Source organism: Culex quinquefasciatus, chromosome 2, assembly GCF_015732765.1.
Source record: "Culex quinquefasciatus strain JHB chromosome 2, VPISU_Cqui_1.0_pri_paternal, whole genome shotgun sequence".
NCBI lineage: Eukaryota > Metazoa > Arthropoda > Insecta > Diptera > Culicidae > Culex > Culex quinquefasciatus.
The window spans coordinates 139258645-139281586 of record NC_051862.1 but is presented as its reverse complement, the minus strand read 5'-3'; the positions used below and the strand labels follow the sequence as shown (position 1 = coordinate 139281586).

Here is a 22942-nt window from a genome sequence, read left to right as displayed (position 1 = left end):
CCTGCGCAACTTGAACTGCGGAGGTTTGTTTGGCGCGATATTCTAAAGTTTAGCAAAGTGAAATTAATTACAATAGCTTGTCGAACAAAAAACAAAACCTCACCAATTTCAACGTTTCTGCCATGAGCGAAGACAACAAAGGATAGCAAAGCAAGCGAAGTTAAGACAAATATCTTCATTTTAAATTACTATTTACTGACAAAAAGCTGCAGAGTCGCTTTAGGTTCAGATAGTACAAAATAAATGAAAGTCAGTCATTGCGTTCATTTATATAGGGCTCAAGAAGCAATGTAGTAGTTATAGTGTTGACTCACATCGCGGCATTGAAAACTAATTCCGAAGAAGAATCATAGAAAATTCTCAAATGAATCATAATTAATACAGCACTCATTTCTGAAAAGTATATTTGTAATCATGTACCACGGAAGCTTAAAAGTTAGGTTAGGTTAAACGTTAAAGTTAGGGTTTATTAACGTTTTCACAAATGTTTTTTTTTTGTAGATATTCGATTTATTTTTAATTTGATTGGTATTGTGTCCAAAAATACGGTTGGCTCTTTGGTTCCTCCATTCGAGTCTCCATACAAATTTAGAAGACTGCCAATAAATACATAATTGCAATGAAAATATTACAAAATCATCACCGATTATCAACTTTTTTGCACTCGTTATCACGGTTATCACGTGCTGTTTTTTTTATAAAAAAAATGTGACGCCCGAGTGGTTTCTCAACAATGTGTTTTATGAAAAATTAATGCGCCCCGCTAATACATGTTGCATGCAATTGTCGGTCTTGTATGCTACTGCGGCGAACCGTCCTAATTCTCCATACAAACCCATCCAAATTTCCCTTGGTTCTGGGGACCTTCCTGTTTTGCTTCTAAATTATTTTTTCAAACTTTTGTCGGCTTGTGTTAGCAGATGGGACCTAACCGATTAAGTGTTTTCCTGAAAGTTTTTGGTTGTTTTGGAAACCCATAGAATATCAAAAAATAAAACCTTTTTAATAACAACTCGAGCTGTTCTGATATTTCTTGTACTGGTAGCATCCCATAGCTTGCTTTTGAAAGGTTTTATTGCCCTTGGAATACAATGGTTAGATATTGCTGTGATCTTGCACATCCCGGGCAGACAGTAATAACAAAATTAATAATATTTCAATAACAAATCCTGTTAAAATAACAAAAAGTGTTATTCCCTGGGCCTTGTAAAGTCAAGGGGCATGATTTGATCCTAGTGCATTAGTTAAAATTTGGGTATACATTATTTTTTATAAGCACTATGGACCAGGGTGGCCACCTCGGGAAAAAACCGGGAAAACCGGGGAAAAACCGGGATTTTTATCCACCGGGAGAAAACCGGGAAAAACTCGGGAATTCGACCGACAAACCGGGAAAAAAATTTAAGTTTCGTTGAAATTTGACAAAAGCCTCTTTAAAGTATTCAATATGTTCTTTTCTCAATAAGAATATTATTCCTGTTATTCTAAATGAAGAATTCGCGAAATCTATGCTTGAATTTGTGTGATAGACTCATGCTTCTTGGCTATGGATTTTTTATCTGTTGTATCCTATATATGATACTTTTACAAGGCGAATTTGTTTTTTTAATAAAGCAAAATGTTTGCTCTGTCAGCGGTTCTCAACCTGGGGTACATGTACCCCTGGGGGTACCAAGAGCTGTCTCAGGGGGTCCGGAAGACAAACCCCGTAATGGTGGACATTTACCCCATCTTTGCTAAAATATTAGTTTTGCATAAAATTAAAATTAGAATTTTTTGTAAGTGGAAAATATGGATCTCATGGTACGAAAACAACATTACACTAAATATCTCTCTAAATTTAAAGATCAAGACTTTTCCTTCAAATTATCACACAAAATACACTCTTTTAAAATATTTTTCTTGGCCTGTATCTCAGCAACAAAAGAATGGATCAAAAATGTTCAAAAAAGAATGTAGTAAAGAATTTTCTCAACCATTTGTTTTTTTAGAGATAAAATAGAATTGTTTTTTAATTGAAAATAGCTACAACTTCAAAAAAGTATGTGTAGTATGTTTAAATCTGAAAAAATATAAAAATTCAAAGAACAAGCCATAGTCTCAACATTTGAGTGCAAAAAGTGTTAAAAAATGCATTTTACGCTAGTTCAGTTGTTTTGCAATCATTAGTCTTCAAAAAATGTAAGATTTGACGAAAACAAAAAAATTAACGAAAAAAAACTTAAGAGCGAAAATTATTCAAAAATTTAAAAGATTATTAAATCAACCCAAACATGCTTAAAAATGATTCTAGACTAAAGGGAATGCATTTTAATTGTTTTTACCATTATGTGTTTTGGGTTTTTTAGAAAGTTTTTTGTCATTAAAATTATTCTAAAAAGAAAGTTTCAAGGTGTCGATTTTTTTACATTTGTATGACACTTTTCCTGCACTGCTGCCAAAGTGTATACATTTTTGTTTGGACTAATGATGCAAAAAGACTTTTTTGGTTAAAAAGAAAGTACTCACATAATTTTACCAAAAAAAAAATCACAGAAATTGATAATTCTTGGAAGAATTGTTCTTTTTGAATTCACAAAACCTTTTTCAAAGAAAATTAACGAGCATTTACATCAATGTTGATAACAATGTATTTTTGTAAATCTATTTTACAAAATTAATAAATTCTATTAATAATTTATCTCATTTTAAAAAATAAAAACGTTTTTTGATGAAAAAACCCAATAAGTTGAAAATTAGATGTTTGAATGATAACAGATAAAAACGGCTTCGTTTACAACTTACTTACTTTTTACTCAAGATTTGAAAGCTTTCTTGAGGAATTCAAACTTTGAACCAAATGTATGCGTTCAAAAAGTATGATGAAAAAAATGAAAACATTGTAATTTGGTTTAAAAACATTCCGGAAAATTCCTTCTGGTCTCGGGAGAAAACCGGGAAAAACCGGGAAATTGAAAATCGAAATCTGGTGGCCACCCTGTATGGACACCACTTCATGCTACGAGAACTCGCTTTGCCGCAGCCCCAGGGCTTAAGCGTTGACAGAACCAGGTAGCTCTCCGGTAGTGAAAATATCACAATTGCACAAGACACCGCTGCTTCTGTGACTTTTTCACTATCACAATGTGGGTTTTAGGTTGGGACTTCAGGATAGTACAATTGATTTGTTGGTTAGATTAAGCATTTAAAATAAATCTGTATTCTTTCAAAATCTATTTAAAGTTAAAGTTAGTTGCAATTGTTAAGCTAGAGTAATGCTGTCAATAAACTTTGATTGATGTAGAATACTAGGCATTCTTTTATGTCAGAATTTTCATAGAGTCTCGATTAATTCGTTGATCTGTTGAACTAACGGTTTTCGGATTAGGTTTGTTTCGACCATTGTTGCGAATCGAGGAACTACGGATTTTTTTACGTAAATGGTCATTTCTTTTTCATATCGCGATGTTCATCCAATTTGTATATCAGTTACTGTTTATAAATTTGTATTGTTTTTGATAGAAGTAGTACTACAACAGTTAAAGCGTTAAAGGAATGTTTAGCTTTGAACATAAAGTTTAGAGGATTTTAGATTAAAGTTTAGATTTTCAATTCATGTTAGTTAGCAAATGAATATTTGGACTTATATGAATAATTGAATAATTCGGACTTAGGAACACACTGGACACACAACTGTGCATTTATTCTAGAGTCAGATCCATACAGCGTCAGTGTTTATTTGGTCGAAGTGTACTAATTCATTGGCAGATCTGATTGTAGTTGTAATGTACGACAATACTACTGATGGACGTGAGAGGGCGAGGGCCCAGTTTAGAGGTTTCAACATCAACGATGTGCGGCTGGATCACCCTAAAAAAAAAATAATAACAAATCCTGTTAAAATAACAAAAATTGTTATTATTTTATCCTGAACTTCAACTTCAAGAAGAAAAAATGACAAGATTTGGTATTGAAGTGATATTATACATAAAATGTTTAATAACAAGCTAATAAGAGGAAATGTTATACATTTCAAATACTCTCATAATAACAAGATTTGTTATTTGTTTGGTATTCTGACTTAGAAATAAAACTATCATAAATCGCACAAATGGAAAAGTGTCCATAACATAATCTGTTATTATTATTTCTTTTGTCAAATATGTTTAGATCTTTGGTATAATTTTGTCCAATTTTGTCGGGGTCATTATTTTGGCCATGAAATGGGGTCCTTAAGCTAAAATTATTCTAAAAAGTTGAAAATTTGAAAGTTGATTTTTTTGAAATTATTTGATATACCCCCTAAGGGACTTTACTAAAATTGGCTAGAACTATGGAATAATTTTGTCCAATTTAATCGTGGTCATTTATTTGACCGTGAAATGGTGTCCTTAAGCTTAAAGTAATCTGATAAAATTAACTTTTGTAAGTTGTTTTTTTTAAGTTTGTTATATTCTCTAAGGGAATTGATTTATTTATTGAGAATTCTTGAAATGTGAATAACAAAAACTGTTATTATTTTCACAGAGCGAGGAAGTCGGAGCTGACGTTGAAGTTCGAGCTGGAGTGAGACCTCGGAGACGGCATCGGATTCAGCTAATTTTCAGCAACTTTCACTTGGAGTCGGAATCTGTGAAGTCGGGTATTTTTGGAGAGCTGAAGTCGGCGTTGACGTCATATCCTGCATCCAGAGTCGGAGTTGTCTTCAAAGTATGGTTTCAAAGTCGCTTGAAGGAACCTGACTCTGCAGCCCTGACTGGTACAGAAGAGTTATGGCAACTGCAGGTTTATTTGCAAATGGCAAATAAACCAAAATAATAACTTTTTTTGTTATGGAGACGTAGGGTACGCTATCCATTAGTGCACACTAAAAAATTTGGAATATTACATTTGACGTAATCGTGGATTAAACGTAAGATTATATCATGTAATCTTATTTTCGATGTAAAGTTAGGTGTACTTTGACGTAAAATGATGAAATTCCCACTGGTTTTCATTTGCATCGTGCGTGATCTAAAATTACATCACAAATAACCTAATTTTATGTTAAATCTGATGCACATGTCTGGAGCATCAAATTTGATGTAATTTTACATCAAATAAAACCCGATTTCACGCACTTTAGCCACTACACCTTTGTTTGATTTGTGAAACGTCAAAACGTCAGCCAGCTTTCACGTCGCAGCGAACCACATTTTTCGTTTAGAAAATCGTTGAAGAAAATCAATGTTTTTGTACTGCTGACCAGAACCTGCTACCATTTTGGATAAAAACGGTAAAATTTCCGACAGAGGTGAGTTTATTCTTTATTTGATGTGGAATAGATAGCTGATGTTTATTGTCGTTTGTAATTTGTTTTTTTTTCAGGTTACGGACATCATGGAACGCGAGGAAAAAAATGCTGGCTGGAAATTTTCTGGGAGTTTTTCCACAATTAAAAATGCTCTTGAAGTAAACAAAAACGCAGTGTCCTAGAACCTCGCTGTTCCTCCTCGGATGTTTCCTCTAGTGGAGTGGCCAACACGGTATAAATTGTATGCCGGAAGATTACTGGTGGAAAAGAAGCCAATAAAGAGCCAAATAATTGAAAAAAAAAACAAGAAAAACAGTGATAAGAGTGTTTGAAAAAGTGTGATTAATTGTGTGAATTGTGTACAATAAAAACATTTTGATTTTAGAAAATATAGACTCGTTTTCTCTTTTCCAATAAGAATTATCAGATTCCAATTAAAAATTGTTGCACCGAAATTACGTTTAATGTAATTTTACACGATCTTGGAGACTGTTCGGATCGTGTAACTTCACGTCTAATTTGACACAATTTTGCGTATAATCTGACGCTCCAGTTATGTGCATCTAATTAAACCGAAAATTACACGTTTTTTTCGTAGTGTGTGGACCCCTTTCCTATAGTGGACCCTCTGAAGGGTTTTTGATGAAAAATTCAATAAAATCACAATTTCAAGCGTGTTGTTGTCTACAAATCTTTTAATTGGCATGTTCAGCATCATTTAAAACAATGTTGACTGACATTGAATTGTCCTTTTCACCAAAATAAGTGTTTTTAGTTCGACATCTGAAATCAGCCATGGCCACTAGCATTTTCACAACAAAACTGCATTTATATTTTATGATTGAATCAATCATCCAATCATTTTTTGACTTATTATTTAACTTCAGCAAGTCGAAATAATGTAAGTTTAAGTAACTTTACTAAAATAAAACGAAGAACTGCTCATTTTCGAGCAAAAATTATGGGGGTCCAATATAGGACAACGAAAATCCAAACTTTGCCAAAAGTGGACCCCTGTTAATTTAACTTACAAAAAAAAGAAAACTGTGTATTTAAGCAAAAGTTTCTCTTAAACATACAAAGAATGCTTGTTGTAATCAACTTAAACGCATATTTTTTCAATTATGAGTATAAATATAGCTGTTTTCATGTTAAAAGTACCAAAAATGCTGAAGCCGTATTTATAATTAATCAAAACTATAGTTGATTGTACTTAACTGAAGCATCATAAATGCAGTTTGAAATGATATTTTATAATAATAAATCAATAACAACACTTTTTTTTAAATAAACATGCGTGATTTTATCAGCAACTGTAAACAAATCTATTATTTAGGATCGGTCAACCATTTATGTAATTAATATGGAAAAATTTTGCATCAAGATTACTTTTTTTAATTATTTTTATGTTTATAGTGGATTTTGAAACGTTTTCTCTGATCTTTTTCGGAAATAAATGTTTTTAAATGTCTGTTAGGTTTTTTGTTGTTTAAAGCCAAATTTGTTAACAAAACATATTTTTTATAATGAAAAGTGAGCAAAATCCATCCTTTATTCATCATATCTATCATTAGACCTACACCATGCATCAAAACATCAAATATCGGTTAAATTTGGTATAAAAATAACAGTTTGCCTATAGTGGACCCGGGTCCACAATCGGATTATGGACCCGGGTCCACTATAGGAAAAGGGGGTCCATAACAAGGCAAAAAAACTTTTTTTTCAAATGGCTATTTTTCTGCTCAAAAACAAATAAATGATGAAACAAATAATCAAAATTGTTCAAAAGACTTCAGATTTCATTGTTTTGTACAAAAAGGTATGAAAAAGTGCTTAAAATATTGAAAATTTGTGAAAAATGTGCTTCGGCTCTACTAGGGGGTCCACTAATGGTTAAAATACCCTAAAAGTTCAATAACATTTCTTGTTATTATGCTGCTCCACCTCTCCGCACAAAATAACAAATCTTGTTATTCCTTCATGATTCCTTCTGTGTTATTGGTTTGTTATTGCAATAACAACATAATAACAGTTTAAGTTATTATTCGAACAAATCTTTGTTATTGATTTTTGTTATTTTAACAACTAATCCGATCATCCCAATAACATATTTCGATCTTCTCACAATATCAAAAACTGACCTTCCCAAGTTATTTCCGTCTGCTCGGGATGCAATTATGCAATTGTTTGCAGACAAGTTGCCAAAGAATGTCAGTAGCTTGGTTAACATTGAAGGTCGGTGAATTTTTGTTTGAAATTTACCTTTTTGCCTTCATCGCTGAGGAAAGGATACACTGAACTTTAGAGTGTCGTTGAGTAACTTCTATCATATTATATTCTTAATGTGAAGACTCCCATCATTGTCATGATTTTTCGTTCAAAGATATAAATTTTGCGTCGCTTTCAATATTTTGACAAAATTCCTTCAACAAGTTGTTTAGAATAGTGCCCTACACTTACTTTACTTTTACTTTTACTGCTCGTACAACCTCCGGGTCATGAGCTGTCTCCAGATGCGTTGCCATCTAACTCGGTCCTGGGCTGCTTCTCTCCAATTCCGCTGCGGAACTCCCACACTTTCCAGATCTTCCTCCACTTGGTTCAACCACCTTGCTCGTTGCGCCCTCCGCCGCGTTCCAACCGGCTCCGAATTGAACACCAACTTCACCGGATTGATAGTCTGGTTCGGTTGGCGCGTATCCAGCGCGTCCGGCATTCTCGCGACGTGTCCGGCCCACCTGATCCGGCCAGCCTTGGCGACCTTCCGAATACTTGGCTTGCCGTAGAGTTGCGCCAGCTCGTGGTTCATCCTTCTCCTCCATACAGTGTTCGCACGCACGCCGCCAAAGATCGTCCTAAGCACTCGCCGTTCGAAAACTTCAAGCGCTTGCCAGTCCTCCTCGAGCATCGTCCACGTCTCGTGCCCGTAGAGAACGACCGGTCTTATCAGCGTTTCGTACATGGTGCACTTTGTACGCCGGGAAAGATGACCAGACCGTAGGGTCTTGTGGAGTCCGTAGTAGGCACGACTACCGGTGATGATGCGCCTCCGAATTTCTCTGCTGCAGTTGTTGTCCGACGTTACCAATGATCCGAGGTACACAAACTCCTCCACGACCTCGAACTCGTCGCCGTCGATCGTCACGCTCGGTCCTATGCGAGCCCTAAGGGACTCGGTTCCTCCTGCCAGCAGATACTTCGTCTTCGCAACATTCACCTTCAATCCAACCTTATCCGCTTCCCGCTTCAATTCGGTGTACCGCTTAGCCACCTCCTCGAACGTCCTGCCGACAATGTCCATGTCGTCGGCATAGCAGATGAACTGGCTGGACCGGTTGATAATCGTGCCCCGCATGTTGAAGCCCGCTCGCCTCATGACACCTTCAAGCCCAATGTTGAAACAGAGGCCGGAGATACCGTCGCCTTGTCGCAGTCCCTTGCGCGATTCGATCGGGTCGGACATCGCTCCCGAAATCTTCACGCTGCACCGTGCACCATCCATCGTTGATTTCACCAGTCTGATCAGCTTCCCGGGAAAGCCGTTCTCGTACATGATCTTCCATAGCTCATCGCGATCGACCGAGTCGTACGCGGCTTTGAAATCGATGAACAGGTGGTGCGTCGGGATCTGGTACTCGCGACATTTTTGGAGGATTTGGCGTAGCAAAAAGATTTGGTCCGTCGTCGATTTCCCCTCCACAAAACCGGCTTGGTACGGCCCAACGAAATCCTTTGCTCGCTCCAACAGACGACAGAAGATGATCTGAGACAGCACTTTGTAGGCCGCGTTAAGAATAGTGATGGCTCGATAGTTCTCACATTCCAACTTGTCCCCCTTCTTGTAGATCGGGCATATTACTCCCTCTTTCCACTCCTCCGGTAGCTGTTCTGTGTCCCAGACCTTGACTATCAGCCGGTGTAGACAGGCCGCCAGCTTGTCCGGGCCCATCTTGATGAGTTCAGCACCGATACCATCCTTACCCGCTGCTTTGTTGTTCTTCAGCTTCTTGATGGCATCCTTAACTTCCCTCATCGTGGGTGCTGGCTCGTCCCCGCCGTCCACCATACCGCTGACGTCGTTTCCCCGTCGCCCTGGTACTCCGCCTCTGGGCCGTTCAGGTGCTCGTCGAAGTGCTGCTTCCACCTTTCGATCACCTCGCGCTCGTCCGTCAAGATGCCTCCGTCCTTATCCCGGCACATTTCGGCCCGCGGCATGAAGCCTTTCCGGGATTGACTAAGTTTCTTGTAGAACTTACGCGTTTCGTTGGAGCGATACAGCTGTTCCATGTCCTGGCACTCCAACTCTTCCAGGCGGCGCTTCTTGTCCCGAAAGAGATGGGTTTGCTGTCTTCGCAACTGTTTGTACGACTCCTTGTTCCCACGGGTGTTGTGCAGCAGCCACTTGTCCCGCGCTGCTTTCTTCTCGTCCCAAATCGCCTGACATTCCTCGTCGAACCAGCCGTTCCGTCGAACTCGGTCCACGTACCCGATGGCGCTCGATGCCGCTGCGTTGATGGCTGCTTCCATATGGCTCCAGCAGGCCTCCAGAGGGGCTTCGGCAAGCTCACCCTCGTCAGGCAACGCAGCTTCGAGTTCCCGCGCGTACTGGGTAGCGACCTCAGGATCCTTGAGCCGCTCCAGATTATACCGCTGCGGGCGACGGTACCGGATCTTGTTGACCTCAGACAGGCGTTGGCGCAGCTTTGCCACCACCAGGTAGTGGTCCGAGTCGATGTCCGCGCCACGGTAGGTTCTGACGTCGATTATGTCCGAGAAGTGCCGACCATCGATGAGAACATGGTCGATTTGCGTCTCCGTGTCGTTTGGTGATCTCCAGGTGTACTTGTATAGGAGGTGTGCTGGAAGAAGGTACTACGTATGGCCATGTTTCGGGAGGTAGCGAAATCGATGAGTCGTAGGCCGTTCTCGTTCGTCTGCTGGTGGGCGCTGAACCTCCCAATAACCGGTCTAAACTCCTCCTCCTGGCCGACTTGAGCGTTTAAGTCGCCGATGACAATCTTGACGTCGTGTTTTGACACTTCCTATACTCGCGGTCAAGAAGCTCGTAGAAAGCGTCCTTGTCATCGGCGTCGCTTCCCATGTGCGGGCTGTGCACGTTGATGATGCTCAGGTTGAAGAATCGGCCCTTGATTCTCAACCGGCACATTCTGTCGTTGACTGGCCACCAACCAATCACGCGCTTCGACATTTCGCCCAACACTATAAAAGCTGTCCCCAGCTCGTGTGTATTGCCGCCGCTCCAATACATAGTGTAGTCACCGTACACCCGGTGGTCCTTCCCCGTCCAGCACACCTCCTGCAGCGCCACGACTTCGAGACCGCGGACCCGCAATTCGTTGGAAAGAATGCGGTCGCTCCCATCGAAGTTGAGAGACCTGCAGTTCCACGTCCCGAGTTTCCAATCCCTGGATCCCCGAAAATCGGGTCGGCGATTGGATCTGCTCGCATCTGGAGCTCTCTGCACTACTGTTTTACGGCGGGTGCGTGTAGCCATCACCAACCCCTGTCTCGCCGGAGGACCGTCGTACCAGGACTGTTTAAAGTCCCACCCTGGCACTGGGACTGTTAGTCAGCCGCCCCTAACCTGGGGAACAGACGCTGTTCCGAGCCGCCCTAACCTGGGGAACAGACGCTCGGGGGTGCCCTACACATGCTGATTAAATTTGGTAACAATTATCCCATTCCTTGTAAAGTAATAGTAATCGTCATTGGTCAATGATTGCCAACTAAGACGTCAATGACTGTGCCACAAAGTTATATAAATTTTGAAGCACAATTGATTTAGATCAAAAAATATTTTATTGGCTTCAAGAAGGCAACAACCGGCACATGCTGATTCCTTTTGGTGCTGAAATTCGTTAAATTGAATTTAATACTGAATATTTTATAGTGATGATCAATTTTCTTCGAAAATGATCAACGGCTTCACCTTAAGTGGCAGGGATCGTTCGGATTCAAATCAACAAAATTCATCTCCTTGCCCTTTTTGTTGATGCTATTATTCACCGAGTGAATCAGTTTATTTCCATCTGTAACCTATATCATAGCGCCTGGATCTTTTCCGTACCATCAACTCTGTGTTGATGTCCTACAAACGGTGATGCTTCACCTTGCGTAACCACTTTACTGTTTGCTTCTGTTACTGGATTTCTTAGTGAGTTTGCTGAGTTTCTATAAGATATTTACTGGATCGATTATTGAAATTTGCTGTACGGGGGGTGAATAAATGATTGTGTTTTGCTCTATTACTGCTTGTTTTTCTTTTGTCCACTGTGTTGTTTTTGTTTTCATGTTATTTAAGTTTGGGTGTTTATGAGTGTTTTGTGTATATATATTGCAGATTTTTGTAACTTTTTTCTTCTTCAATAAACCAAACATTTTACCACCTGGACGTTGGCCCGGTTATTGCATACTCAACAATCAGTTATTTGCTTAAGCTTAGAAACTAAATAGTTATTTCGTGTTTTCTTTTTCTCGCGGCAAAGTAACTTCATTTTACAAATTTCAACATCAATTTTCAACTATTGGGATAATTTTCTTCTACTACTGATAGTGCCAACTAATGTGTGTTTAAAATCAATGTTTATGCAGCATACCATATTTTGAAAAAGTGTGTGTTAGTTGGTACCTTTTTTTGTTCAAAGAAAACCAAAACATTTCGTTAAGTGCTTGCTTTTGTCTTGTGTGTGTTTTTCTCTTCCTTTATCTTCTTCACATTTTTAATATATAAATATATGAATAGTATCTCAAAAATATATAGAATTTTATATTGTGTATTCTTCTCTGTCCTCTTTCTTACATGTGTTTTTGCAAGTCTATTATCTTTTCCTTTATTTAGTGTTCTGTATATTCATTGTGCAGTGTTTTCCTCTGCAAAATCTTTATCGTTTACAATCGTCAAGGTATCTAAAGTTGTTATGAAGTGTTGTTTTATTTTCAGTTGCAAGTAATATTATTGTTTTTTTTTCTTTTTCCAAACAAATTTCATATACTGATCACAGTTAACTATACGATATATTACCAATAGTATGCTGTATTGTTAAGTGTTTGTTTTTGCTTTCTACCTTTTTGTTTTTTTTTCTTTTATGATAGGCATTTTCTCAATGCTTTTGATGTGATTTCCTCCCTCCTCGAAACTCGCTACAAATATACTTTATACAGGTTAAAACTTACGCTTATTGAGAGAGGGAAAACAAACACTAGGATTCATCGAATTGCGCAACGGTGCGATTGCTAGGCACAACATAAAAACAATTGTTTTTTTAAAGAACTGTTGAAGCGTATTTTAATAGTTTCTAGGTGTGGTTGCGTACTTGCAGAATTATACAATGTCTGTAGGAATAACTTTTACACTTTCAAAATATTTGTAGAGAGATAAATGGTTAAGGTGGTATTCCATTAAAAAAAAAACTTGGTTTGCAAACAAGTGAATCTTTCAGATTTGTTTACCACACGTTTAAATGTCAATTGAAAAATTTCCCAGAAGTCTCAAAAAAAAAATCGAGAAACTCAGATAATGTCAAAACTTCCCGTAGTGGAATACCAACTTCACCAAAGTTTTCCTCTCTGACACAAAATTACATATGTTATGCTCTCTCTTTGACACACTCTTCCGTTCTCTCGTTTGCTTCTCTCTAGTGACAAACATTCTCCTACCTTTATCAGGCATGAGATCCCTTTCTCTTCCCTGGCATAGCGATTTTTACAAATTAGAATTGCAGAATTCAACAAGTACGGAAAAGTTTTTTCTTCTTATTTAATTTTAAAGAGTTTAAAATTAGTTTTTAACAGATTTGCCCAGTGGATGCTTTCTGGGAGCGTGCATCAATTCAAAAAAACCTAGGTATAGCCTCTGGGTAAGAATAAAGACCTTCTTTACCGTGTGATGATGATCAGTATGATGCTTGTGTTTTCTGTTTCGATGGCTTTTTGCATTTTGCTTCGCAAAATTTAGTACGATGATGTTTACAGTTTAGTTTTATAGCACGGCTTGGTTACTTATCGACTAACACTTGTGTGTGTCTTGTGTAATTGTTGGACAATTAATTAAACATAAAAAAGAACGCACACTGTTGTACTGTTGGTTTTGTGGATATCGTCAAAAAATAAGAATTAGCTTAACCATCTGCCTCTAGGAAATAATAATAATCAGTTCGTGTGTTTTTGTTTTGTTTACTATTGCGCTAAATGACTGCAAACTATCGTTTGTATTATTTTGATTATTGAAGTCTGGATGATCTAGTAAAAAACTTACACAACTAATTGCTCTTTCGAGTGTTCTGTATTTGTGTAATCTTCTGTGTATTGTGCAATGAATCTCTCTTCCCACACAGAGTTTCAAAAGTTTGATTTTTTTATGAATACTAATTAAAAAATATATAAGCCAAGACTTTTTACTTCTTTTAACAGTTCCAGTTTTCTGAATTTTTTTTTTAAGAAGCTAGAAAACTGTGAAAAAGTGTAAAGGTAGATTTAAGATTCCTGTAATGGAATACCATTTTAATACAAGTGGAATAATCGTTGAAACTTTGTTGCTGTGTGTGTGTGTGTGTGTGTGTGTGTGTGTGTGTGTGTGTGTGTGTGTGTGTGTGTGTGTGTGTGTGTGTGTGTGTGTGTGTTATTATTTATTTCTACATACTAGGCATAAAGAGAGGTACTTTTCGTACAGTGAGTGTGTGTAAAAACAGGTAAAAACTACAGGAAAGTGACTGTTTCTTAAGGAATCTAACTGATTCAGCAGAAAAGGACTAAAGTTCGCTCGAATTGTGATGTTTTATCACATTACTTTGAGAAGTGATATGGGAAAAATATATTATTGAAACAGGTATTCCATTGCGGTAACATTTTCATGAACTTCAATGGAAAAAAAAAATTTGACCGCTTTTTGTGACAAACACTGAATCTGTCAAAACTACATGTACAAAAGATGTTGAATAGCACAATAAAAGAAATATTGCATTGGAATTTGATGAAATATATGTAAAAAAACGTTAAAGAATCGAAATTTTACAAACAGTGATGCGGGAAATATCTTTTCATAAATTTAAAACTTACTACAGCGTTATACAAACAGTTAGTGATTTCTATTGACTAATTTTTGAGTTTATGGGTTTCTTAAAACCTCACAGTTTTGAGCTACGCCCTTTTAAAAAATATTGTAACGTATCCGGCAGCAAATTTGTATGGTTCTTGCATCAGTAGATTTGTAGAAATTTTTTCTCTACTTTTCAAAAATGATTTTTTTTATCATTTGATAAAAAATTATCACTAACATACTCTCAATTTACTGAAATTTGACATCTTTATAGCAACTTGCATGCAAGTTTTGCAAGGAGAAATATTTATGTTTGGGTAACTGTCCCATGTCATTTTGGACGATTCTGACTTTTCATCAATTTTAAGTTTAGTTTTTCGTATACTTTCAGAAAAAAACATAAAATATATTACTTTGCTTAGAAAATCATTGAAAACAACACAAAGTCTGTTTGTCCCATCGTTGAACTTCTACGCATAATTGTCCCACCAAGTATTTTCTATCACGAAATCATGAGTTTTACGAAGCATTTTATCTTGTTTACCTGCAAGAGGATCACGAATAAGGGTGATAAAATGTTAACCGGGGTGGTTACGGGGAATATGGACCCACGGGACAATTATGCGTAGAAACACAGAAATCGATCGAAATATTTCAATCGCGTTTTTCTCAGTTGCCCTTTTTTGAACATGGGACAATTATGCGTAGAACGGCTTTGCTGAAATTCAACAAACCTGAATACAAATGTCGGCATTTAGGTAAGCTAATTAAAAACAAAAGATAATTGCCTGCAACAACATTGTGCTTGCGAAAAATTTAAGCCCGTTTCGGGAATGTTTCAGGATCGGAAATGTAAATATTAAAAAAGAGCGTACCACAAAATTCCAATCTTAAATGTGTCAGTGTAGCAAGTTTCTCTAAGATCAAATTCTTGTCTTAGAGAAGCAAAAAAATGGGTTTTCTATTGAACTGTGATTTTTTTTAATGTTTTCTAATTAAAAATAAAATTCTGTAACTTTCATTGGTTGGTGTCTGTGCTAAATTTTTTATCATTTATTGATAAACTTTCAAGCATTAATTTAAACATGAATTTCTGTTTTTAATATTTTTGATGGGTTTGTGATTGAAACAATATAATGTTTATTCTGGACACCAACCAATGATAGCAACTTTAAACCAAGTTGAATCGTGATACAATCGAAAAATTTCATTGCATTTTTTCTTAATTACTCTAAGGTTGAATATATGGTAGATAATATTTAGATTTTTAAAATATATTTTTGATACCAATCGAAAGCTCACCAAGTAGGTACGTAACAAACATCGAAAACAAAAACATTTAGTTTTTTTTTGCTATTTCCATAACTCCTATTTTCTGTCCAAACATTTTCATTCCACTCAATCACGTAACGCTCGTCCAAATAATGTATTGCATTCCATGTCCTTTGCGCATCCAATTGTCCTTGTGTCCGATTCCAATTTTTCTGCTGTTATTATTTTCTATAAATCTTATTATCCAATGTAAGGTACACCCGATTAGTGGTTTTTCCTCCTATTTTGTTCAATTTAAGATTTATTTGTGGTCATTACCTAGGTAAATTTTGATAAGACATTTCGTTTTCCGTGATTTTGTTTTCTAAGGGAAAATTTTAGCAAGCTTTTGTACTTTCAATTTCCGGTTGTTGTGTTTTGAGATGTGTCCTGTGTGTGTGTCCTAATGATTGAGGTTACTCTTTCTTCCGCTCATCCGTCACCCGATTCTCTTTCATTCATTTTGTAATTGTTTGTACGCGATCCTCCGGACCGGACTAGATTTAATCTTGTGTTTGGTCGGAGGTCGCAATAGAGTTTTGCTTTTAAACAAGAAATTTGACATAGCTCATTTGAGGCGGGATTTTTGTTTGCCTTTAGAAGGAAGCCCGCCTCGCTAGAAATGCTCACGCACTCATGCATCAACAACGAAAACTTCAATAAATAGAAACAATAGAAACAGTGTAAAGAAGGGTAGAATAAGTTAACGATTATAAATATAAATAAGTTTTTTTTTGTTTTTTGTTTAAAAAACAGCATCACAATGCTTGCTCGAGAATGCAGAGATAGTGTGAAACAATTAAAAAACAAATCTCAACCTTAACGGAATAAAAGCGCGGTGCACTTTACAAGCGCACTCGCGGAATACCAAGTAAGAGCGCGTAGTACTATTAGTTTAAAAATAATCACAAAAAGATCAATGTTGAGCGCGCAGGCGAGCAGACGTGGAATCTCCCCCTTCCATGCAACGAGAACAGTAGCGACGAATACCTTCTTCGCGATCACGCTGCCATCTAGCGTCATCGTAATGCTAACTTGCATGCAACATTGAATGCTATTCCACGTCCACCCTGCGACCGCAATTTAAAACAGAACTCTGGGAATGTTTCCGTTTGTTGTCAAGCGGGATCGATTTACTCCCGCCGGGCGCGCTTGGAACGAGTGTTGGCCTCGTTCTCGTTTGGCGTCCCGCCGAGAGCCCCGCCCGTTTGTGAGCGGGACTTTTTGCCCCCCACTTGCACCTGGCTCTGGGCCGTAATTTGCAGCGAGATGGCGTTCGTGTTGAGCTTCTCCGCCAGCAGCAGGTCTTTCAGACCCTTCATCTTCTGGCTGTACAGAGTAATCATGGGCCGTTTGGGGCCTCCGTCTTCGGAGTCAACCAGCTCGAGTGACTCCTTCTTCGGCTCAACCACCTTACACTCTACCTTACCGTTGCCGGATTCTTTCTTCTCCGCGACCGCCGCCAGCTTCCGGCTACTCCTCGTGGTTCCGTTGGTCTCTCCGGCCGCCGCTTCTCCACCGTCTTCCGAGGTGAACGGCTGGCCTCCTCCCTGCAGCAAAAAGTCCGGATTCAGCAGCTTCTCGCCACACTTACCCACCAGAGCCTCCAGCGACTTGGGCAGCCCGCTAGCCTTCCCGTTTTCCAGATTCGCATCGGCCTTGCACACAATGTTGTTATTGTTGTTGGTCAGCGGTTTGCCCGGCTCCTCCACGGCTCCCAGATTCCCGTTGGCGTGAAACGTCCGCGGGCTCTGCTCGCTGCACCGGATCACGACCTGCGACCGGATGTCGTGGTCAAACTTGGCGATCGTCGCGACCAGCGGCTTGGCCCAGCCAATGTGCAGAATCGGCGTCTGGCTGCCCTCTTCCCAGCAGCAAATACCGTCGTAGAAGCGCAGCAGGTTCGCGAAGCAGTGCGAATCCCGCAGGATACTGCGCGCCGAGTGGCCCGAACTCTCCAACTTCATCACCTGCGGGATCAGCTCATTCGCAATGTCCAGGAACTCCTTGTAGATCTCCTCGTCGTCCCGGGAGTAGTTGTAGCTAAAAGGTGGAAGTCGGGTTAGTATTGGTTAGTCGGATTAGCCCGTTGGGTCGTTACTCGCACAGTACAAAAAGATTTCTACGGTAACCTTAAACTAGTGATCTTCCGATATGCAGTGTAGAGTTTATTCTTATTGTTACATCCCAGTAGCCTGGTCAGCAAGAAACCTTTGATTTCTTATCAATTGATGAGATCCGTATGTACAGTACTGAATATATAAATTGATCTCAACGATTCAAATGTAATCAGGAAAGGACTAGCAAATGTTCACCTTCAAAGATTTCGCTGAATAATCGGCGGCATCGGCCTAATAACCTCACCGTACTGTGCGAGTTTCACCAACCACACAACTCACAGTCTAATGACGTCGCTGCTGTCGGCCCACGAGGCAAACGCCTCCCGGTACTTGTTCCGCCGGTAGTAGAATCCACCCTGATACGTGTACGGATAGACGTGATGGTTCTTGTAGCAGATCTGCGCCGACCGCACCGACTCGTTGTACAGATCCTCGCAGCTGCGTCGGCCCGCGGTCGGCGAAACTTCCTCCAGTTCCCCGAGGCAGCCCAGCGCCATCGGGTACTTCTTCAGGTGACCCATGTCGTACAGCTGCCACAGCAACTGCTGCTGCAAGTCCGCGACTTCCAAGCAAGCGCTCGTGGCAGTCAACGAGGGGTTGATGGCGGAAACGATGGCCGCCACCTCCATGTAGCGATTGCAAACGACCGGATGGCCGGCCACGTAAAGCCACGTTTGGGACTCGACGCCCGGAGCAACCGACTGGCCACGTTTGTCTTCGGCACCCTTGCCGTGCCAGGTCACTTCGATGGTTTCGTCACCGGTCTTGCCGAAAACTACCCACACGTGATCCTCGGAAATGGCCAGATGTACGTCGCGGAATCCCAACATCTGGCAGCCGGCCACCACGGCGAACGCAACCCCGAAGCAGTCCAACTTGTTTCCACACAAATAGCTGTACAAGCTCTGCAGATGAGCCCTGTCTTTGTACGAACTTCGCAGCAGCGAGTTCCAAATAATGTCGGACACCTTCTTGATGATCTCCCGACTCGCAAATTTGGAGTCCGTCTTGACCAGCAGCTTCTCGATCGGTGCCAGCACGGCTTTAAACTTCTTGTACAGTGCCTCTATGACGTCGTACTTGATGACCGGGAAGTTGCTTATGACTTCAATGTGCGGCTGCACACCCGCTGGTCCCGACGATTCCAGCACCTTGGTGGTCAGCGAGTGCTCGATCAGTCCGGTCACGATCGACAGCAGCGTCAGGTCCGGATCGTCGTCCCGATTGTTCAGCTGCTGCCGAAACAGCTTGATCACATCCTGGATGGTCCGCAGCGGGAACAGCTTAATTACGTCGTCGCAAAACTCCGTCATGGTGGCGGAGCGGGAGTTCCGCGGAATGGCCACCGAATAACCCGCGCGCGAAAGCCAATTATTTCAGCACGGCGCGTACGTTTTGCCTTTTTTCACCTCAACGTCGGCGCAAAATTTTCTTCATTTGACGTTTGTGATTCACCTTTTTTTTGTTTTCTTGTGCGTTGGCTTTTGCGTGTTGTTTTTACCATTCCGAGTCTCTCTGCTTTGTTCTTTTGCGCATTTCGCTTTTTTGGCAAACGAAAGCTTGAAATACACGAAACTTTTTCCAGCTATCTTCTCAGCTCAATGCTTTGCTCATTCTCGTTCGTTCCCAGTTGTTTGTTTCAATAAAAAAAACTTTGAGTTAGTCTTGTCCTTTACATAGCACCGCTGCTTAGTAGGCATGTCGTCGTATAGATCAAAAAGTTTGAATAAATGTATTCTAAAGCATCGAATCGGCATCGCAGCTTTTATTTGGAATTGTTTCATCTACTACCAACAAGAATAGTTGTGCTAAAAATACTTAATTTTGCAATCCCGCTGTGAAACTGTCAACTTTTCTTGTCCTTCTGGAGAAACAAAACAACCTATCAATGAACTTTTCATCACTTGTATCGAAAAGTAACATTTTTTAATATTGTTTTGTTTTGAACGGTGAATAGACTTAACACATGAATGTTTGATATACAATTCTATTCAAAAAGCGTTTTTCAGAATTGCAAAAAATGTTTTATGCAACTCGTTGCAAAACTTGGTTTTTCAGCACTTGCCGTATTTAACCAACTCTGTAAACCTCTCGCTTATTGCGAGATAAAATCACGTTTCTCCTGCGCTGTGACTGACAGGAGATTATCGAGCTGTCAAATCGCAACATGGAGTTAAACTTTCTGTGCAGTTGCTGTGAAGCTTACCAAGGCTTTTCAGAAAGTTTAACTCCATGTTGCACGCACACACTCTCACTTTTAATTTCTCGATAGCCGCCTTACTACCGCAGTGTAAAAATTAGCAAGTTGAACTGAAATTCTACGTTGATTTGGCTGTCAACTTGATTTGTTTTGAATATTTTCCAAAAAGTCAGCTGAAAACTCAAGGCAACCTTTGACAACAGCCAAAAATTTGTTCTGCGGCTGTCATGCGGCCATCATCCTGCGGTCATATCAGCGCGCGCGAACTCTAATTATAGACGCCCGCGCTAATATTCTAAAGCATCGAATCGGCATCGCAGCTCGGCAGGTAGCGATGACAACCAAGTTTTATTGGGAATTGATTAATCTACTACCAACAAGAATAGTTGTGCTAAAATACTTAATTTTGCAATCCCGCTGTGAAACTTTCAACTTTTCTTGTCCTTCTGGAGAAACAAAACAACCTACCAAAAATAACAAATCTGAAAATCAATGAACTTTTCAACACTTGTATCGAAAAGTAACATTTTTCAATATTGTTTTGTTTTGAACGGTGAATAGACTTAACACATGAATGTTTGATATACAATTCTATTCAAAAAGCGTTTTTCAGAAGTGCAAAAAAAAAATTTATGCAGCTCGTTGCAAAACTTGGTTTTTTCAGCACTTGCCGTATTTAACCAACTCTGTAAACCTCGTTGGATAAATGTACGACTCGTGCTGAGAAAATCTACTTTTTACACCTTATTGCATAAACTACTATTTCGTAACATTTTTAAGACTTCGGATAATCGAATCACGGAAAAAATATAGTTCTTTCATGTTTTTTTAAAATTATTTTCAACATTAAATTCGAGTTCTGCGACCCCATTTTTTGTCAAATTTGTATGGTTGGTTGCGTATTAATTTAAAAAATGCATTTTTTCAATATTTTGTCACCGTCATTTTGGCCGCCATCTTGGATTTAAAAATTCTAAATCTCCTTATTAGAGTAGTTTAGAGGTCATACTTTAGCTCAACAATCAAAAATAAGACTATGATTAATTTTTTTCTGCACAAACTACTGTTTTATGGTTTTTTAAATTAAAAAAAACATCTTTATCATTCTTTATCCTTTCTATGCTTCAGTCCAGCTCTGCTCGTAGAAACGATAAAAGCATAAAAACGATAAGCTCAACATGACATAGCTAGTTCGTTTTGTGTTATGTTTTCCACACCCTTTTGCTGTCAAACAGTAGTCTGTTTTGTGATATGTTGCGCTGTGTTTGTAAACAAAACGTATGCATAACATTCCGCCGGTGGCTACTTCTCGAAGGAGAATCAAAACATTGCCCATACGAATAACTTTGTGTGTGGAATCTTTGGATCGTTGCATACCTACTTTTGATGGATTTGGTGCGAAAAGGTGCAATCAACTGTGATCAGGGTGCAGTCCGAGCTGTAAGATATAATGGTAAGGTTAATTTTACTGATTTTATTTAATTTGGTGACTAAAAGACACCAACCATTTCAGTCGATGGCTCGTACTGTCTAACGTGCGGTTCGGACAAAAAGATCAAACTATGGAACCCCCACTCGGGTCTGCTGCTGAAAACGTACGGTGGCCACGCCGGAGAAGTGATGGACGCGGCCGGTAGCTGCGACAGTGGCTTCATCGTGTCCGTTTCACAGGACAAAAGCGTCATCTACTGGGACGTGACCACGGGTCAACCGGTGCGGCGTCTGCGAGGCCATGCCGGGGCTGTCCAGTGCGTCAAGTTCAACGAAGACTCGTCGATTGCGGTGTCCGGTTCGACGGACAACACCGTCATGTGTTGGGACATTCGAACGCGCAAACTGGAAGCGATCCAAACGATGCGCGAAGCCAAAGATTGCATCACGTCGTTGGTCGTGACCGAGCACAAGATCATAGCCGGCTCGTTGGACGGATCCATACGAACGTACGACCTGAGAGCCGGGGAGCTGACGTGCGATACCGTGGGCATTCCAATCACCCACATCGTGCAGACCTCCGATGGGCAGTGCATCCTGGCGGCGTGTTTGGACAGTACGATTCGCCTGGTGGACACGGATTCGGGTGAGCTGTTGCAGGAGTATAAGGGACATCGAACGGAGGATTACCACATCGAGTGCGCCGTCATCCAGGGAGATTCGACCATCATATCCGGATCGTCTGAGAGCTGTGCGGTGCTGTGGGATTTGCTCGAAGGAAATGAGCTGCGGAGACTGCAGATGGACTTGGGCGTTGTTCACTCGTTGGCGCCGCATCCGACGGGGTCGGACATAATGTTTGCCAAGAAGCGAATCGTGGAAGTGTGGGGAAAGCCGTCTGATGAGATCGAGGAACTTGTGGAAGATTAGGGTTGGTTTGTATAATAAAGAATAATGAACTACAGACTTTTATTGTTGGATACACCTCTCGTAATTTCTTATTAAGAAAAACAATTTAAATAACATCAAAAATCTTTCAAGGTAGATTTGTTATTAGATAGTTTACTAACATTTTCCTAAAATATGGTGGATTTTGATGAACACTACCTTAAATGCCAATAGTTTGAAAATTGACCCAATCTCACCCCTTAGAGGGGGTGACATTGGATCAAATGAAACTAAAATGATGCTCAAATACAACGATATGGCAAAAACAATTCATCCAACAGTGTTCCTTGTTCGAGGGAATCGTATTGACATGCTACAATGTTTGAAGTGGAGATTTACAAACATTTGGGTAGATTTCGAGCAATTCCAACAAAAATATTAAAAAAATGATTTTTCGAGAGGTTTTTTTTGGCCAAAAACGTACCTCAACTATAGACAGCTGCCAAAATAACAGGATTTGTTCTAGGAACGAGATTTTTTTCAGCGAAGTCATCTTAAGACAGGGGTGCTCAAAGTTTTTAGAGGCCGGGCCAAATTTGAAGCCCAAATGAGCTTGCGGGCCAAATTTGCAAAATAAGTAATTTAAATAAATGAAATTTCGT

At 39.7% G+C, this 22942-nt stretch overlaps 2 protein-coding genes and 1 long non-coding RNA gene across 3 annotated transcripts; 2 read left to right on the top strand and 1 right to left on the bottom strand.

The window, feature by feature from the left end:
- Window positions 1-4717: 4717 nt before the first annotated feature.
- LOC119767440 lies at window positions 4718-5661 on the top strand. Its single transcript, XR_005277515.1, has 2 exons — window positions 4718-5272; window positions 5347-5661. It is a non-coding gene; the product is annotated as an uncharacterized LOC119767440 (long non-coding RNA).
- A 5612-nt stretch (window positions 5662-11273) lies between these two features.
- LOC6031841 (menin) lies at window positions 11274-19282 on the bottom strand. The gene is made up of 2 exons (XM_001842492.2): window positions 18041-19282; window positions 11274-17684 (listed from the first exon to the last, which is right to left on the bottom strand). The coding sequence occupies exons 1-2, from the start codon at window positions 19072-19074 to the stop codon at window positions 16775-16777; spliced, it is 1944 nt and encodes a 647-aa protein (XP_001842544.1). The 5' UTR covers window positions 19075-19282; the 3' UTR covers window positions 11274-16774.
- A 1895-nt stretch (window positions 19283-21177) lies between these two features.
- LOC6031842 (WD repeat domain-containing protein 83) lies at window positions 21178-22359 on the top strand. Its single transcript, XM_038257839.1, has 2 exons — window positions 21178-21414; window positions 21475-22359. The coding sequence occupies exons 1-2, from the start codon at window positions 21348-21350 to the stop codon at window positions 22320-22322; spliced, it is 915 nt and encodes a 304-aa protein (XP_038113767.1). The 5' UTR covers window positions 21178-21347; the 3' UTR covers window positions 22323-22359.
- Window positions 22360-22942: the final 583 nt, after the last annotated feature.

Excerpts from the sequence above, each read along its gene's own strand:
- LOC6031842 (XM_038257839.1), top strand. The coding sequence starts at position 21,348 with ATGGATTTGGTGCGAAAAGGTGCAATCAACTGTGATCAGGGTGCAGTC. Across the intron at positions 21,415-21,474 it reads CCGAGCTGTAAGATATAATG|TCGATGGCTCGTACTGTCTA; the intron begins GTAAGGTTAATT and ends CAACCATTTCAG.
- LOC6031841 (XM_001842492.2), bottom strand. The coding sequence starts at position 19,074 with ATGACGGAGTTTTGCGACGACGTAATTAAGCTGTTCCCGCTGCGGACC. Across the intron at positions 17,685-18,040 it reads AGCAGCGACGTCATTAGACT|CTACAACTACTCCCGGGACG; the intron begins GTGAGTTGTGTG and ends TCCACCTTTTAG.